Source organism: Megalobrama amblycephala, linkage group LG8 (assembly GCF_018812025.1).
Source record: "Megalobrama amblycephala isolate DHTTF-2021 linkage group LG8, ASM1881202v1, whole genome shotgun sequence".
NCBI lineage: Eukaryota > Metazoa > Chordata > Actinopteri > Cypriniformes > Xenocyprididae > Megalobrama > Megalobrama amblycephala.
The window spans coordinates 16,851,045-16,870,988 of record NC_063051.1 but is presented as its reverse complement, the minus strand read 5'-3'; the positions used below and the strand labels follow the sequence as shown (position 1 = coordinate 16,870,988).

Genomic DNA, 19,944 nt, shown 5'->3' with positions numbered 1-19,944 from the left:
TATTGCACACCAGAAGTCCCGCCCTTGTCTAATGCCTTGAACATGGGCTGGCATATGCAAATATTGGGGGTGTACATATTAATGGTCCTGACTGTTACGTAACAGTCGGTGTTATGTTGAGATTCGCCTGTTCTTCGGAGGTCTTTTAAACAACTGAGATTTACATAAGAAGGAGGAAACAATGGTGTTTGAGACTCACTGTATGTCATTTCCATGTACTGAACTCTTGTTATTCAACTATGCCAAGGTAAATTCAATTTTCCATTCTACGGCACCTTTAAATATGAGGACGCATGAAATGTCCTCATATTTCATGTTTACGTCGTAATACCAGTGTAATACCCATGTCATTATGCAAATTTGTGTTCTGATATGCCACAAAAACGCGCACACACACACACGTTTACTTAGCTATCAAAATGGAGACATTCCATAGACTTTTATTGTTTTTATATACAGCTGGTTACTATATACCAGAGTTTCTCAACCACTGGGTCGTGACCCAAAAGTGGGTCGCAGAGTGTGTAGTCAAAGAAACAACAACAACAAAAATGTTAAATGTTTTTCTGATGCAACACTTTTGATTTTGAAAGACGTGCATGAAAGCTGTTGACTCTTCTGTCAGACGCAGTTTAAGTAAAGAGTGCCTGAGAAAATTGTGTTGTCCTGATTCAGTATTTGCTGTCAGATAAGGTGATGTTGTCAGGATATATGTCAGTGTCATTATTAATGCTATTTTCATGTCTTGTTACAAAATAAATAAATAAATAAATAAATCTCACTTTAGAAAAATGAACTTTACTGTCCTGTCAGACATTACAATGTGCATAACAGTGTTTCACTTCACTATATATAAAGAGCAAATGAAATTACGAGGATGCAACTTTGTAGTTACATTGTCAATAAATAAGTTATGAAATGACCAAAAAGTAGCCTACCAATAAATTACGTAGCTGGTATATCATGTGTTAGCTGGAAACATTTTGTATACAGGTATGATGTTCATTCTATATTCATCAGGATCAGTGTCCAAATGTTTATCATGACAACTGTATATTTTCACTTTGTGTTATTTTCTATAGTACACTGTATGAAGAATTTTTGTGTATAATATGTCATAGTTTATTTTGCTATCCTCACTTACATAAATGAACTATAGTGTCCTGCACCCACTAGTAAAAATATATCAAAAATATCAAAAATGTCTGAATAATTTTTGGTCTGACTGTGGTCAGAATTATTGCCACCCTTGGTAAATATGATCAAAGATGACTGTAAAAATAAATCTGCATTGTTAATCCTTTTGATCTTTAATTCAATAAATGTTTAATTAAATAAATGTTTTTCTCCAAAACACGTTGGCCACAATTATTGGCACCCCCTAGATTTTTTTATGAGTAAAATATCTCTGAAGTATATTCCCATTCATATTTACATTTTTTTAGCACACCAGGGTGATCATGAACATGAAATTGTCCAGCCATGACTTCCTGTTCCACAGGAGTATAAACATGAGGAAACACAAAGGCCAAATTCCCTTAATCATTCATCACAATGAGTAAAACCAAAGAATATAGTTCTGATGTGCAGCAAAAGATTGTTGAGCTTCACAAAATAGAAAGTGGCTGTAAGAAAATATCTAAAGCATTGCAAATCCCCATTTCCACTATCAGGGCAATAATTAAGAAGTTACAATCAACTAAAGATGTCACAAATCTGCTTGGAAGAGGACGTGTGTCTAAATCGTCCTAATGCGCGGTGAGGAGGAAAGTTTGAGTGGTCAAAGACTCTTCAAGGATCACAGCTGGAGAACAGCAGAGATTAGTTGAGGCTTGAGTCTCAGAAAACCTAAAAAAAAAAATTATCAAACAGCACCTACATGACCACAAGTTGTTCAGGAGGGTTTCAAGAAAAATCCTCCTTTCTCATCCAGAAACAAACAGCATATTCAGTTGTCAGACAAGACTGGAACTTCAAACAGGACCGGCTTCTACGGTCAGATGAAACAAAAAAAAAGAGCTTTTTGGCAGCAAACCCACCAGATGGGTTTGGTAAAAGTACCCCATGTCCACGGTTAAATATACTGCTGAATCTTTAATGTTGTAGGCCTATTTTTCTGCTGGAGGTCCTGGACATCTTGTTCAGATACATGGTTTCATGGATTCTATCAAATACCACCAGATAAAAAATTAAAACCTGACCGCTTCTGCTAGAAATCCAATAATGGGCCATGGTTGGATCTTCCATCAGGACAATGATGCAAAACAAACATCAAAACAAACACAAAAATGTGTCACTGAGCACAAAATGAAGCTTCTGCTATGGCCATCCCAATCCCCTGACCTAAACCCAAAAGAAAATGAGTGGAGTGAACTGAAGAGAAGAAGCACCAGCATGGAGCTGGGAATCTAAAGGATCTGGAGTGATTCTGCATGAAGGAATGGTCTCTGATCTCTTGTCAGGTGTTCTCTAAACTCATCAGGCATTGTAGGTGAAGACTCAGAGCTGTTATCTTGGCAAAAGGAGGTTGCAAAAAGTATTGAATAAAAGGATGCCAATAATTGTGGCCAATGTGTTTTGGAGAAAAACATTTATTTCATAATGTGATTTCCCCCCACTTTCAGTTCTTTTCCTTCAAAGAAAGGTTACATTTTTGCTAATTTTATTAATTAAAGATCAAAAGGATAAACAATGCATTTATTTTTACAGTCATCTTTGATCATATTTACCAAGTGTGCCAATAATTCTGACCACCACTGTATATATATATATATATATATATATATATATATATATATATTTTAGGGATAGTTCACCCAAAAATGAAAATTAACACATGATTTACTCACCCTCAAGCCATCCTAGGTGTATATGACTATCTTCTTTCAGACAAACACAATCGGAGATATATTTAAAAATATCCTTAGTCCTCCTATAAGGTTTATAATGGTTGTGAATGGGGGGGGGGCTGTTTTGAAGTCAAAATAATGCATCCATCCATAAAAAAAAAAAGTAATCCATAGGACTCCAGTGGGATAAAAAAGGCCTTCTGAAGCGAAGCGATGCTTTTTTGTAAGGAAAATATCCATATTTAAAACTTTGTAATTCAAAAAACCAGTTTCCAGTGGTCGACCGTACGCAGAATGTGCAAGTTGACTTGCGGCGGAAGAGTATCCTTTGACCCGATGCACAACGTAATGACGAACGCGGAGGCGCAGAGGATAGAGCAAAACAAATCACCGATCATGGATTATAAGTCTAAAACAATAATTTTTAAAGAGAAATTTCGGTGGATTTCGATATAAGAGGCTCAGCCCTATTTGTTTGCGTCTAAGCTTATTTTTGACTTCAAAATGCGGCCCTCCATTCACAACCATTATAAACCTTGGAGGACTAATGCTGCGTTCACACCAAACGCGAATAGAGCGTCAAATTCGCGTCTACCGCGTCTAGTTTGCCGCTTGAACATTTTGAATGCATTCGCGCGTCTGGAGCGAAATAGACGCGCGTAAAAAACAAGCGTTTGAAGCGAAATTGACGCGCGTCCGAGGCGAAATCCGCTTCTTGTGGGAGGGGCAAGTGCTAGGCGGTTGTCTGTTTGCAAGATGGCTGATGTTGATCGTGCGTTCATCGAGAGAGCTACCGCTTTGTATTTGCTCTGGAGAGCAGAACAGCGGCGTTGGGGTCAGCGTCGCGGGAAGGCCGCGGGTCGATAAACGTGTACGTGACTCAAAAGTAAAATGTGTATTTACAACTTACCAGGTAGCCCAATCTCCTCACCGACACTCTTCCAAGCGAGGTCCTTTTTATTCCTGTCTGAAGTATGAACTTGTGTCATAAATCTCTGGGTGACTGCTCACTGATAATATCAGTCGTTCCTCCATTTTGAATGAGTGACTCCGGGTGGGCCTGCCGCCACAGCAGCAAGCAGTCTCCTGATTGGTTAACGCGGCGCGAATTTACGCCAAAGTTAAAATTTTTCAACTCGGGCGTCAGACGCGAATTCGCGTCAAACGCTAAATGCACAAAAAGCACCATTCGCGCGTAACGCGCGTATCACGCGAAACGCTCAATTCGCGTCATTCGCGCGAACTAGACGCGCGAATGAGGCGAATTCGCGTCTTCCGCGCCGCGCTAAACGCCTCATTCGCGCCGTGAGACCTCCAGACGCGCGTAAACGCGTCTTTACATTGACTTAACATTGAAATCATTCGCGCCAGACGCTCTATTCGCGTTTGGTGTGAACACAGCATAAGGATATTTTTTAATATATCTCTGATTGTTTTCATCTGAAAGAAGATAGTCAACAACACCAAGGAAGGCTTGAGGGTGAGTAAATCATGGGATAATTTTCATTTTTGGATGAACTATCCCTTTAAATAGGCCAACAGAAATTATATATACACATATACAGTGGGAAATATTCTGACAGGTTGCTCACTCCTGACTTATTACTGGGTGCCATGGCAACAGTCTGACCCAAGGTTTTTAATATATTTCCTTTGCATGGACACACTCACTACACTGTGACAGAGGATCCGCCTCCAATTATTTAACCGCCGCCTCAGTCGTTCAATCGCCGTTGCAGATCCAGACTTGCAACAGGAGCAGATGGAAAAGAGTGCCTACAGTACAGTACTTGCATTGTGTAATGAAGTGCACATGAAGTTAACAACACATTGTCATCACTGCCATAAAGGCAGTAGTACAGTAGTGTGTCTACAAGAGAATAACGAGTGCACAACATGTCTTCAAGATTCAGGTATGGAACTAACATCCAAGATTATGACTGCCAGACTCTGCATAACCTTTCACTTCCTCTGGCACAAAAATTACATGGCACTTTCTGCCATGCCACAAACACATTAATCCTCTCCAGGGCATTTTGCCACCATTAGAGAAATCCCACAGTGTCTGTCTTTTTTCACAATAACTAATTCAGTGGCATCTACTGTTATAAAACCTGTGTTATCTACTGTTCTGAAACTGCCTAAACCTAGTCTCTCATTCGAGAGCCAGTAATATTTCACTATCATGCAACAGAACAAGGACCATTGTGTAACATCATGAAAAGTATCATTGAAAGGAATCACAGCTTTATAAGGCTCTACTTACCCTCCATGGTGTGATGGGAATTTAACAGTGTTATTGTCTTGTCATAATTTACTTACTTGGACATATTGTATGAAATACTTTTATTGTGCTTTTTGTTCTTTTTGGTACTGAAATGTCTCCAATTACTTTCATTTTATGAAAGAAAGCAGCTCTGACATTTTACTAAAGGTCTCCTTTAGTGTTCCACGAAACAAAGAAAGTCTCGCAGGTTTATATTATATCAAACATTTGAGGCCGCTAAGGTTTTTTAATATTTTTAAAAGCAGTTTCTTATGCTTATAAAAGCTGCATTTATGTGATCAAAAAAAAAAAGTAAAACAGTAAGATGGGTGGAAACATACAGATTCAGGGGGCGGTAATATTATAAAAAGATACCCTTCCTACGTCACAAGGGGAGCGAAATCAGAACAGCTCAATTTTTCACATGCTTGTAGAGAAAGGCTTACCAAAACAAAGTTACTGGGTTGTCCTTTTTCACATTTTCTGTGCTGGTAGATGCACCTGATTACAGCAAAAGTCAGATTTTCATGATATGACCCCTTTAAAATGCAGTGTAATTCGCAAGATGCTGCAAAAGACGCGAGTGCAATGGTCATACATGTCTAGCAAAAGTAGTGCATTTGAATGGAAAAATGTGTTCTGTGTGAACGGCCCCTTACAGGTTTAAAAAGAAAAATGAGTGTCAGTCAGTGATGACAGAATTTCAGTTTCTGGGTGAACTATTCCCTTAAAATGCCAGAAAGTGCCTCTCGTTTGGTCCTTCAGAAATGGACTGTGCAGACTGTATCTCAGCCTGTGTCAGAGAGCAGGGAGAGACACTGTGATTCGACTGGACATAGCTGGCCGTCAGAAGACTCAAGACGAAATGACACACTGATGTTAAATAAAAACTGAAGGGAATGCCTCCTTTGAACCACATTTACACATTAATTGAATTCTTGATAGGCAATGGCATGCCACCATACTAAACTCAATTTACGAAATGAACAAACTGTGCAGACTGAGAAAATGAAAGTTGATAGGTCTCCCCTCTCTCTTCCAGCATGTTAGCACAGAGCTAACTGGCTCCATTATTAGCCTGTTATTTTGTTACTGCAGCCACCTCCACCTTCACAGTCGTCGTGGAAACAAACCCTGCATAGTGCTCATATTAAAGCACATTGATATAGCAAGAGTTCAGCTCTACCTCAGAATGCAGTATTGATCACCATGGTGACATATTATAAACTATCAGAGTTTCTTTCAAAAACTCTTTTTCTGCTAAGTCATGTTTATGCTCTGACCACAGAAATATATTATGAAACATATGAATAACAAAGTGATGCATTAACAAACTTAAAATACATTTTCAAGAAATAAAAGAAAATTCTAAAGAAAAAATCCACTCAAATGACTTCTAAGTGCATTAGTATGCAAATTCCTCATATAAGTATATAGCAGATGGGATTAGATTAGATTTAACTTTAAGTACATAAACAATGAAATTATCTAATTAGAAGTTCAAATTGTACTATATCATATAAAAAAAATTATAGTAAAATGCAAATGACGCTTGATTTACAAATGTTAGTATAATGGAAATTAACACTGTAGTGGAGAAGACCTGTTATAATGTGGTTCAGTAAAACATGTGAAGCAAGTAAGGAATAATTGACTCTGGGCCATTGAATTCTTAGAAAATAATGCACACCCGAGGTGGTAATGTGGCCACAATGCAAAAAAAAATACCTCACCTCAAGACACTGTTCTGATGTTGTATTTTAAGACATTTGTCAGGTTTTTGTCCTTAAAACACTCTTATGTATGAGAATAATTTCTTCATTATCTCATTTCTGCATCTCATCCTAAATCTCTGTTGCTAATTCCAAAACATCATTTCAGAACTAGTAACGGAGGCTTGAGCCTTGATAGCAGACTAATACAGTTGATACAGCTATTAATGTAGTTGAGAGAGAGAGAGAGAGAGAGAATAAGCAAATGTGAATTAGCCTACCTAAGTCTGTGCGTCTCTCACGGCAGCAGTGTCTCTACTAATAGCGAAACTGTAAGTTTATCTACCTCAAGAACCGCACAGTTATTACTTCGCTGGTAAGAAATGTCATGTAGCTTTTAAGTTGCTAAACTATTTTACTGATTCATTCGTCAGAGCAGCGCTTACAGAACGTTTCTGTCCGAGTGTGTGTCTGTACTATACAGGTGCTGGTCATATAATTAGAATATCATCAAAAAGTTGATTTATTTCACTAATTCCATTCAAAAAGTGAAACTTGTATATTATATTCATTCATTACACACAGACTGATATATTTCAAATGTTTATTTCTTTTAAATTTGGTGATTATAACTGACAACTAAGGAAAATCCCAAATTCAGTATCTCAGAAAATTAGAATATTGTGAAAAGGTTCAATATTGAAGACACCTGGTGCCACACTCTATTCAGCTAATTAACTCAAAACACCTCCAAAGGCCTTTAAATGGTCTCTCAGTCTAGTTCTGTAGGCTACACAATCATGGGGAAGACTGCTGACTTGACAGTTGTCCAAAAGACGACCATTGACACCTTGCACAAGGAGGGCAAGACACAAAAGGTCATTGCAAAAGAGGCTGGCTGTTCACAGATCTCTGTGTCCAAGCACATTAATAGAGAGGCGAAGGGAAGGAAAAGATGTGGTAGAAAAAAAGTGTACAAGCAATAGGGATAACCGCACCCTCGAGAGTATTGTGAAACAAAACCCATTCAAAAATGTGGGGGAGATTCACAAAGAGTGGACTGCAGCTGGAGTCAGTGCTTCAAGAACCACTACGCACAGACGTATGCAAGACATGGGTTTCAGCTGTCGCATTCCTTGTGTCAAGACTCAAGCCACTCTTGAACAAAAGACAGCGTCAGAAGCATCTCGCCTGGGCTAAAGACAAAAAGGACTGGACTGCTGCTGAGTGGTCCAAAGTTATGTTCTCTGATGAAAGTAAATTTTGCATTTCCTTTGGAAATCAGGGTCCCAGAGTCTGGAGGAAGAGAGGAGAGGCACACAATCCACGTTGCTTGAGGTCCAGTGTAAAGTTTCCACAGTCAGTGATGGTTTGGGGTGCCATGTCATCTGCTGGTGTTGGTCCACTGTGTTTTCTGAGGTCCAAGGTCAACGCAGCCATATACCAGGAAGTTTTAGAGCACTTCATGCTTCCTGCTGCTGACCAACTTTACGGAGATGCAGATTTCATTTTCCAACAGGACTTGACACCTGCACACAGTGCCAAAGCTACCAGTACCTGGTTTAAGGACCATGGTATCCCTGTTCTTAATTGGCCAGCAAACTCGCCTGACCTTAACCCCATAGAAAATCTATGGGGTATTGTGAAGAGGAAGATGCGATATGCCAGACCCAACAATGCAGAAGAGCTGAAGGCCACTATCAGAGCAACCTGGGCTCTCATAACACCTGAGCAGTGCCACAGACTGATCGACTCCATGCCACACCGCATTACTGCAGTAATTTAGGCAAAAGGAGCCCCAACTAAGTATTGAGTGCTGTACATGCTCATACTTTTCATGTTCATACTTTTCAGTTGGCCAAGATTTCTAAAAATCCTTTCTTTGTATTGGTCTTAAGTAATATTCTAATTTTCTGAGATACTGAATTTGGGATTTTCCTTAGCTGTCAGTTATAATCATCAAAATTAAAAGAAATAAACACTTGAAATATATCAGTCTGTGTGTAATGAATGAATATAATATACAAGTTTCACTTTTTGAATGGAATTAGTGAAATAAATCAATGTTTTGATGATATTCTAATTATATGACCAGCACCTGTACAGTTCATGTGTACATTTGAAAAAGAGAGAGAGAGAGCACGAGAGAGTATGCGCTTTCAGGACACAATAAAGCGTATTTTGTGGCAAAAAACATGACAATAATTTGTCATTTTCATCCTACTGTTTACTATATTTATTTGCTTGGTCGGTGTTGTTGTGGGTTTTGTTTCTTTTGTGGTTGTAGGCTGTAGGACCTATTGAAATAACTGAAATCATTTGGCGAAGTGATATAGAACGGCAATGCGGTCAAGACCTGCTAGAACTACTTTAGCTGTGCGTTTCCCTGAAAATAATTGCACACCTTAAAATGTTGGCCAACCAATCAGATTCGAGCATTCAACAGCCCCGTAGTATAATATTCAATATACTGTTCAAATTGTAATGCAATGCAATAAAAATAATAGTAAAGACATTTACATTGTTACAAAAGATTTCTATTTCTAATAATTTCTGATCTTTTGAACTTTCTATTCATCCAAGAATGCTGAAATAGTGTATCATGGTTTCCATAAAAAATTGTTTTAAATGCAACTGACTCTGAAGACTGGAGAAAAACATATAAAATAAATTTTAAAATACAAAAGCAGTCATTTTAAATTGTAATATTTCATAATGTTACTGTTTTTACTGTATTTTTGATCAAATAAATGCAGCCTAGGGATGCATAAGAGACTTCTTTCAAAAACATTACAAAATCGTACCAACCCCAAAGTAATTTATTTGCAGGCATTACATACAGTGTCCTCAAAATTTTTAGACCTGTGGACTCCTAAGCCACACATAAAATGTACAAAATTCATTGCATTATATAAAATATAAAATCAAGTGGTATCTGCAAACAGGTTAAAAAAATCAGGTTCTATTTAATTGTAATAACTTTTCTTGTTTCTAAAAAATAAAAACTGTTTTGTTTCTAAAAATTGTTCTGCTGTTTCAAAGTCCCCTAAGACTAAGAGCTGTGAATTAGTATGGATAACCGGGGCTTTGCTCAGAGGGTGCAATGGAGGATGAAAACTATAAAGGCAAGTTATTATTGAAGAAAAGAGAGGAAAAAATTGACCTCCCTTCGGGACACACACAGAGAGGAAAATGACAAGAGAGAGAGAGAGACTGAGCTGTATTTATCCTTAGCTCCCACGTCTCTGAATGACTGAGTAAGTGAAGCATAAAATGCCCATTTTATACAAAGGTTTAATTTGTTTGATGGCATGTTTCTCTGATCTGTTAGCTATGGTGCATCATTCGACATTGAAATTTTATTTTTGAGAAAGATTTTAGACAGACCTGCTCCCATCCGCATGTTTTTACTAATGTTAGGGCCGATGGCTATAAATTCAGGCTTTGTACGGATTAAAACATGAGTGTGAGTGTTTCAGAAAGTGTTTCAAACAAAGGTGTACTGGGAGCAGCTCCTTTGAAACTGTACTTTCCAAAACACTACAAGCTACTCACATTTAATGTAGATACAGTTAAGCTCACTGAAAAGAGTATTTCGCTAAATAACCAGCTAGTAACAAAACAAGTAACAAAAAAGTAACTAACTACATTCAAGAGGGAAATAACTTTTTAAATACACAAAAATTATTTTACAATGTTTTTTTAATACAGAAGTGTTGAGATATATTCTTGCAATTTAAAATAACTGTTTTCTATTTTAAGACATTTTGAAATGTCATTTTACTGACCAGTCTTCAGTGTCACATGATCCTTCAGAAATCATTTAAATATGCTGAGTTACTCAAGAAACATTTCTTATTATAATCAATGTTGAAAACAGTTGTACTGCTTAATATTTGTGTGGAAACCGTGATACTTTTTTTTTCAGGATTCTTTGATGAATGTAAAATAGAATTTTAACATTATTTTTTTAACATTATAAATGTATTTACTTTTATTTCTGATTAATTTAATTTACCTTTGCTGAAAAACAATATTAATTAAAAGTCGTACTGACCCCAAACTTTTGCATCATAGTGTTTTTATTTCCACTACTGTAAAACTAACAGTGAAATTAATGAAATGAAATGAGTTTGTTTCACTCAAATAATAATGAAAATTCATTATACTTAAAAGGTGCCCTAGAGCCAGTTTTTACAAGATGTAATATAAGTCTAAGGTGTCTCCTGAATGTGTCTGTGAAGTTTCAGCTCAAAATACCCCATAGATTTTTTTTAATTAATTTTTTTAACGGCCTATTTTGGGGCATCATTAACTATGCACCGATTCAGCGAGCAGCCCCTTTAAATCGTGCTTCCTGCCTCCATACATTATACAGACTGCAAGTGTTTAAAAATGAAAATAGCGACGACTCTCTTGTCTCCGTGAATACAGTAAGAAACAATGGTAACTTTAACCACATTTAACAGTACATTAGCAACATGCTAACAAAACATTTAGAAAGACAATTCACGAATATCACTAAAAATATCATGTAATCATGGATCATGTTAGTTATTATTGCTCCATCTGCCATTTTTCGCTATTGTTCTTGCTTGCTTACCTAGTCTGATGATTCAGCTGTGCACAGATCCAGACGTTAATACTGGCTGCCCTTGTCTAATACCTTGAACATGGGCTGGCATATGCAAATATTGGGGGCGTACATATTAATGATCCCGACTGTTACGTAACAGTAGGTGTTATGTTGAGATTCGCCTGTTTTTCTGAGGTCTTTTAAACAAATGAGATTTACATAAGAAGGATGAAGCAATGGAGTTTGAAACTCAATGTATGTCTTTTCCATGTACTGAACTCTTGTTCCCTTTCAGTCGGTCACGTTCGACGTACGTCAGTAGTGACCGACGAATTGGGATATCGCTTAGAGAGCCCTATCAGCTTCGTGTGAACTAAAACAAGCCAATGGAATTGGCGTGCGATATTTGCATAATGCGCACCGCCCCCGACAGGTGTATATAAATAGGAAGCGGATGCAATCGCACTCTGTCTTTCGCTTCGGAGCCATACACTGGTGTCCTGCTTCAGACTTTTTGTTTAAAATTGAAACTAAAACTGCCTCAGAAGAGGATTAACAGCGAGCTGTTCGTGTTGGTAGTGAAGGCACTCCAGCGAGGTCGCGAGCTTCCGAGGAGCCGAGCTATAAGCTCTCAACTGCTGTTGTAACAGCAACACTCTAAAAGTGTGTGTGCGTGTTGCGATTTGGGCCGGTTCCTCGGTGTGTTCAGGGAGTGGTGTACCTGAGCGCATCGCGTCACTCCCTGTGTGCTTCAGCACAAGTGAGCTGATCTTTCCCCTTCTAAAAGAGCTTTACAGACGAACCCTGACAGTATGTCATTTCGTCTGTGCGTTACTGGGTGCGGTCGTTCCCTGGTCCCTGCTGATGGGCACAATCGCTGCATCTCGTGTTTGGGCGTTCAGCACGCTGAAGCAGCTTTTGTGGATGGTTCATGTTCCCATTGCGGGAATATGACTATCGCGGTGCTGAGGTCTAGGCTCTCCTTCCTGAAGTCTCAGGAAGCGGGGGCCCCCTCCCCTATGCCCCGTTCGACCGTTTTTTCCGGCCCCGGGCGGAATGACGGATCGGCGGCGTATAGGAAGGGCGACCTGAGGATTACGGTCAGGGCTTCCCCGCCGAGCGGAAACGCTCCGCGGGCCCCTGCCGCCTCATCAGCACCGCAACCCATTGTGCCACCGTTGGTTTCCGCTGGGCCCTCTACGGACTGTCCAGCCGTTACCTTACCAACGGCCACTGGCTGGCGTGGTGAGCCGCGCCTCCCGTCCCGGGCCTGTAAGTTCTCAGCCGGTCTGACTGAGAAGGCTTACAGCTCCTGTGGGCAGGCTGCCTCTGCCCTGCACGCGATGGCCCTTTTGCAGGTTTACCAGGCAAAAGCGCTGTCGGAGATGCCCCAGGAAGGGCCTGACCAACAACTGCTTGGGGAGCTGCGCGCTGCCACTGACCTTGCCCTCCAGGCGACGAAGGTGACAGCACGCGCTGTTGGTCACGCGATGTCTACCTTGGTAGTCCAGCAACGCCATCTCTGGCTGACCCTGGCGGACATGCGGGAGGCCGACAAACAACGGTTCCTGAATTCCCCCGTGTCCCCGGTCGGCCTTTTCGGCGACGCAGTGGAGAGCTTCGCCCAACAGTTCTCCGCTGCACAGAAGCAGGCCGAGGCCATCAAACATGTCATGCCACGGCGGTCCGCTGCTGCCTCCACCCAGCTGCCCGTGGCTCAGCCTCAGCCTGCTCGTTGCCGAGGGCGCCCGCCTGCGTCGTCCTCCGCCCCTGCTAAGTCGGCAAAGCAGCAGCCTACACCAGCCAGACAGCAGGGTGCCGGTCGCGGACGCGGTGCCCAGCCCGTCTCAGCCAAGCCAGGTGGCAAACGAAAGAAGAAGTCACGGCCCTGAGACGGGCAACCTGGAGGGGAAGGTTCTTGCTCTTCGGGAGAGTTTTCCACCTTCTCTCCCACCCCCGGAGGAGGGCCGGGGGGAATTTGTGATGTTTGTCCATCTACCGCCGCTGGCTCCCCGGAGTCCAGCGGTACCCACTTTTTCACAAAAAGAGCAGTTTCCTCAAACTCCAGGTCACAACAGGGTGCGTCTGCCAGTGTGCCAGGCCCCGCCTCGCCGCTCGCAGCCCCCTCCCATTCCGCCAGCAGGTGGCAGTGTGATGGTGCAGGCCGCGTCCCGTGCGCCGTCTCCCCCACGCACTGCTGCCTCGCAGAGTCCGACCTCACTCCGGGCCGCTCCCATGCCGTCCGAGTCGGGTCCCACTCTGCCTTGCTGCCCCACCCCCGGTGCGTCTGTGGTGCCTTTGGTCCCGCTGGCTCGGAGTCTGGAGGCGTGGATCACGCTTCCCAGCCCGTCCCGCTGGCTCATTCGCACTATCAGACTCGGCTATGCGATTCAGTTCGCCCGGCGTCCCCCGGTTTTCAGGGGTGTCCACTTCACTCAAGTGTCGTTGGACAGTGCACCTGTTCTCCGGGCGGAGATTGCTGTCCTACTGGCGAAGGATGCAATCGAGCCGGTCCCTCCAGCCGATATGAAGTCGGGGTTCTACAGCCCCTACTTCATTGTACCGAAAAAGGGCGGTGGGCTACGGCCAATCCTGGATCTGCGCGTCCTGAACCGGTATCTTCACAGGATGCCGTTCAAGATGCTCACGCAGAAGCGCATTTTCGAATGCGTCCGTCCCCGGGATTGGTTTGCAGCAATCGACCTGAAGGACGCGTACTTTCATGTCTCGATTCTGCCTCGACACAGACCCTTCCTGCGGTTTGCGTTCGAGGGTCGGGCATATCAGTACAAAGTCCTACCCTTCGGGCTGGCCCTGTCCCCCCGCGTCTTTACGAAGGTTGCGGAGGCGGCCATTGTTCCCCTCAAGGAACAGGGCGTTCGTATTCTCAACTATCTCGACGACTGGCTGATCCTGGCCAGCTCGCGAGAGCAGTTGTGCGAACACAGGGACATGGTTTTAGCTCACCTCAGCCGGTTGGGTCTTCGGGTCAACTGGGACAAGAGCAAACTCGCCCCCGGGCAGAGGATCTCTTATCTCGGTCTCGAGCTAGACTCGGTCGCACGGACTGCGCGTCTCACCGAGGCGCGCGTCCAGTCGGTGTTGAACTGCCTGAGCTCGCTCAAGCGCAGGACAGCGGCTCCACTGAAAGATTTTCAGAGGCTCCTGGGGCATATGGCATCTGCAGCCGCGGTCACGCCGCTCGGATTGCTCCATATGAGACCGCTTCAACACTGGCTCCGCGGCCGGGTCCCGAGATGGACGTGGCAGCGCGGCACGCTCCATGTCCCCGTGACACCGAGCTGCCGTCGCACCCTTGTCCGGTGGTCGGACCCTTCCTTCCTGCGGGCCGGAGTACCCCTGGAACAAGTGTCCAGGCATGCTGTGGTCTCCACAGATGCCTCTGCCACGGGATGGGGGGCCACGTACAACGGGCATGCAGTGTCGGGTCTTTGGACGGGGCCTCAGCTGCATTGGCATATCAATTGCCTCGAGTTGCTAGCAGTACGTCTTGCTCTGGCCCGCTTCAAGGAGCTGCTGTCAGACAAGCACGTACTGGTCCGTTCGGACAGCACTGCGGCCGTTGCATACATCAACCATCAAGGTGGTCTACGCTCCCGTCGCATGTCGCAACTCGCCCGCCATCTCTTGTTGTGGAGTCAGAAGCATCTGAGGTCCCTTCGGGCCACTCATGTCCCAGGTGTGCTCAACCGTGCGGCCGACGAGCTGTCACGGCAGCCTCCACTTGCGGGCGAGTGGCGGCTCCACCCCCAGGCGGTTCAGCTGATTTGGCAGCATTTCGGCGAGGCCCAGGTAGACCTGTTTGCCTCCCCAGAAACTGCCCACTGCCAGTGGTTCTATTCCCTGTCCGGCAGCACGCTCGGCACGGATGCCCTGGCACACAGCTGGCCCCAGGGTCTACGCAAATATGCGTTTCCCCCAGTGAGCCTTCTCGCACAACTCCTGTGCAAGGTCAGGGAGGACGGGGAGCAGGTCTTGTTAGTGGCTCCGTACTGGCCCACTCGGACCTGGTTCTCGGACCTCATCCTCCTCGCGACAGCCCCTCCCTGGCCGATTCCTCTGAGGAAGGACCTCCTGACTCAGAGACGGGGCACCCTGTGGCACCCGCGTCCCGATCTGTGGAACCTCCACGTGTGGTCCCTGGACGGGATGCGGAGGTTCTGAGTGATCTCCCGCAAGCGGTCGTAGACACCATCACTTCCGCTAGAGCTCCTTCCACTAGGAGTCTCTATGCGCTGAAGTGGAACCTGTTCGTCGAATGGTGCGCCTCTCGCCGAGAGGACCCCCGATCATGCTCGGTCGGATCTGTGCTTTCCTTCCTGCAAGAAGGGTTGGAGCGAAGGCTGTCTCCCTCCACCCTGAAGGTGTATGTTGCCGCTATCGCTGCACATCACCACGCAGTTGAGGGTAAGTCCCTGGGGAAACACGATCTGATCGTCAGGTTCCTGAGGGGGGCGAGGAGACTGAATCCTCCTCGCCCTTCCTCCGTACCCTCTTGGGATCTGACCCTGGTTCTCTCAGCTCTCCGGGGTCATCCCTTTGAGCCCTTGCGATCAGTCGACCTGAAAGTAATGTCTCTAAAAACTGTCCTTCTGGTCGCATTGGCTTCCCTGAAGAGGGTAGGGGACCTGCATGCGTTTTCGGTCGACGAAGCGTGCCTAGAATTCGGGCCCGGTGATTCTCACGTCATCCTGAGACCCCGGCCTGGATACGTGCCCAAGGTTCCTACCACTCCCTTCAGAGATCAGGTAGTGAACCTGCAAGCGTGGCCTCGGAGGAGGCAGACCCAGCCCTAGCTTTGCTCTGTCCCGTCCGCGCTCTGCGTGTGTACGTGGACAGAACGCGAAGCTTCAGGACCTCAGATCAGCTCTTTGTCTGTTACGGAGGCCAGCAGAAGGGAAAGGCTGTCTCCAAGCAGAGGATGGCCCACTGGATAGTGGATGCCATCGCCTTGGCGTATGAATCCCAGGGCGTGCCTTGCCCGCTCGGGTTGAGAGCCCACTCCACCAGAGGGGTGGCCTCTTCCTGGGCGCTGGCTCATGGCGCCTCGCTGACAGATATCTGTAGAGCTGCGGGCTGGGCGACACCTAACACGTTCGCTAGGTTTTATAGCCTACGTGTAGAGCCGGTATCTTCACGTGTACTTGCATCCACTAGTCGGTAGACGTGTTGTACCCGCTCTAAGTGTCGGCTTGCAATGCCATTCCTGCCCCCTGGGCCGGATACATGCATACTTTTACTCCAGTCGTGTTCCCCGCTTGGCGAACCCTGTCGAGTTCCTCCGCCTCCCCCTTCGGCTCGGACATTGCGGAGTGTCTGATGCCAGGCCTACATCCGTCGCTGACGCTGTCTGTTGGCTGGGGCCCATATGTCGTGACTCCTCTACGTGAGCGGTCCCATATGTGTAATTGTCCACGGGTCTAAACTCCCTACGGCGAGCCCGTGTCTTGCCAGCTCTGCTGTCACCTGTCAGATGAGTCTCCCCCTACCCAGGTGGAGCCATCCCAGGGACCCCATATGCGTACTGCCCCCCGGGCCAGTCCATATGTGTATTCTCCACGTAAACTCCTCCCCCATTGGGTAGGTAGTGGCCTCCGCAGCGTCCCCTACGGGTTCGCTTCCCCAGTGTAGTCTAGTTTACTTAGTGGGTATTCGGTAAGACAGCAGTAAACTCTCTCGGCGTAAGCTCGCCCTTCACCGTTCCAGCTGGTGCTATGGGTAGCCGAGCTTGCGCTGGGCACTGGAAGGGGTTTCGTAACTGTGGCGCTTTAGTTGGGATCCCAATTCGTCGGTCACTACTGACGTACGTCGAACGTGACCGACTGAAAGGGAACGTCTCGGTTACGTATGTAACCCTCGTTCCCTGAAGGAGGGAACGGAGACGTACGTCCCGTCGCCACAGTTTCTGTACCCTCGCTGTAGTGCGGACACCAGCTGTCTCCTCAGCGAAAAACAGAGTGCGATTGCATCCGCTTCCTATTTATATACACCTGTCGGGGGCGGTGCGCATTATGCAAATATCGCACGCCAATTCCATTGGCTTGTTTTAGTTCACACGAAGCTGATAGGGCTCTCTAAGCGATATCCCAATTCGTCGGTCACTACTGACGTACGTCTCCGTTCCCTCCTTCAGGGAACGAGGGTTACATACGTAACCGAGACGTTATTCAACTATGCCAAGGTAAATTCAATTATTGATTCTAGGGCACCTTTAATAAAGTTCCGTGAACTCAAAATTTGATTGTAGTAAGCTGAACTTATTATGACTAAGTTGCAATTTCCAGCAGATTCCCAGAATACTTTGCATCAGACTGTATATAAGACTACATAAATTGTTCCCTTGGAATTATAAGGTTCTATCTAAAAAATCTTTTTTCTTTTTTTTTTTTTAAATTGAGTTATTCACATATACTTATTCTGTGACAACTTATTTACATTATGTGATTTTTTTTTTCATTTTATCTACATTTTGTGACTTTATTTGGAAAACAAAAAGGCTCTATCTACAAAGTCGAATGGAATGCTGCAAATACTTTGAAGCTCAATATCTCAAAACTGCTCAGAATGAAGACAGAACCTTATAATTCTAAGAGGACGAAATGTTGAAATTAAGTGTTATTTTGTTTGTTTTTGCACAAGATTAACAGGGAGACATAAGTTAGTGTTTAATGTTGTGTTATGTTGGGATTTACAGGGGGTTTTGTTATGTTAGTTTGGTAGGATTACCATTGTGGTAAAGAGTAGAGCTTGTGGTTGAGGAACTTTTAAGACCACGTATACTGTATGTTGTTTGATTATATACATGCAAATATATAATGACAGTCTCTTTGATAGTTAATAGCTTGTGTTATTTGCTATCTAACATTTAACCAAGATTTGAATGTGATGTTTATGTAAATGAACTGTATGTAATTAACATCATGATGAGTGAGGTGAGGCTGAGAACTGTGGGATGCCGGTGATGTGAATGTTAATGAGAGACACCTGTGCATCACAGTGGCCTTGCTTCGCTTCCACGGATCTCAGCTCCTCCTCACTTGACACAATAATGTTAAGTTCTACTAACTTAAAAAAATGAGTTAGTTTATTTAAATATTTTGAGGTAATGTTTCCTCAAATGTTTTGAGTATTCTGAACTTATTTTACAGTGTCATCATTGCTTTGTACCAATGTTAATTTTTTCTTAGTCTTATGTAACTTTATTACTTTGAGTTTGATGAACTTAAACCATTTAAGGCAATCAGTTTCCTCAAACCATTTAAGTAGCTATAGAGATGTTAAGACTTAGACTTGCTACCTGAATTCAAACTGAATGAGTGAAATAAACTTAAAATCTTTAAGTTGACTTTACTCTATTGATTGACTAAACCAACACTAAAATATTAGTGAATTTAACTTAATGTATATGAGTTTACAGTACTTATACTTATTGGTTTTAAAACGTAAATAGTTTTAGGGAATCGGTTTCCTCAAATGATTTGAGTTACCGTAACATATCGGGTTTTACAGTCTATATATTAATATGCTATATCTAGAACGCTCAGTTATTCTGTATAATTGAGTCGAAACATGGTGATGAACAGCAGTATTTATCTAAATCTCAAATGGAGAGATTTAAATGGATCTCAAATGGAGAGATTTAAATGGATTAGAGAATTTTTTTTTTCAACCAGATCATTTACATGAACCATCCAGACGAATCAATTCACTAAAAATAACAATTCCCAACACTACACAGATCAAATATTTCCTTAATTCACTCGGCCCTGTAGACAAATACATATCAGTGTTATAGCGTTTCGTCTCACAGTATTATTGCAAACAGGTTGGAAAAAAAGATTGTTATTTAAAATGTTCTATGCTACAGAAAAATTTAGTAAGTTAGTAATAGCTAAGCTTAAGTTAATACTAGTTATCATAGTTAAGCGGCACTACTTTGACCTAGTTATTCCCCAACACTGTCAGGGTGAGATAATTTTAGGGCCTTCTCTAAACAATGTGTTATTTTTACATTGCTTCTTTACCTCTCCTCTTTCACACAAATACAAGGGGCTGCTCTCAAATTATCCATCAGACTTCATTCCCAGAAGTCTAAAGTGAGAATAAAGGCTCCCTCCTTGTTTTTCAGAGAATCTCTTTAATGAAACTGTCAAGTTCGATTCACACTCTGGTGAGCGAAACAGCCTTGTTAAGCAGCTTAATAATAAAATCGTGCGAGAAAGAATGAGAGTGAGACAACTCACCTCTTATCTGCCAGATCTGTTTTGTTGCCCACCAGCATGATGATGACATCACTTCCTCTCTCCGTTCTCACATCATCGATCCATTTGGAAGTTTGTTGGAATGAATTCACATCTTTATAGAGAAAGAGAGAGAGAGAGTGGTAAGCAGAGTAGGGCAAACAGTGAAACAATCTATGTTACTAATTCTGTGATTGATATTTGCAGTTTAATGCGTTAAAAATAATTAATGCAATTAATGCAGTTTCCGTTTTTCCATTTCCTGAAGTAGCTTTGCCAC

At 43.4% G+C, this 19,944-nt stretch overlaps 1 protein-coding gene across 2 annotated transcripts in view; it reads right to left on the bottom strand.

Annotated features, from left to right (window-relative positions):
- The window catches only part of rab6ba (RAB6B, member RAS oncogene family a), a 123,663-nt gene that overhangs the window by 22,286 nt on the left and 81,433 nt on the right, over positions 1 to 19,944 (bottom strand). For both annotated transcript variants that reach the window (XM_048199693.1, XM_048199694.1), the window contains exon 5: positions 19,668 to 19,779. In XM_048199693.1, coding sequence (XP_048055650.1) covers positions 19,668 to 19,779 — 112 coding nt within the window. The remainder of the gene's footprint in view (positions 1 to 19,667; positions 19,780 to 19,944) is intronic.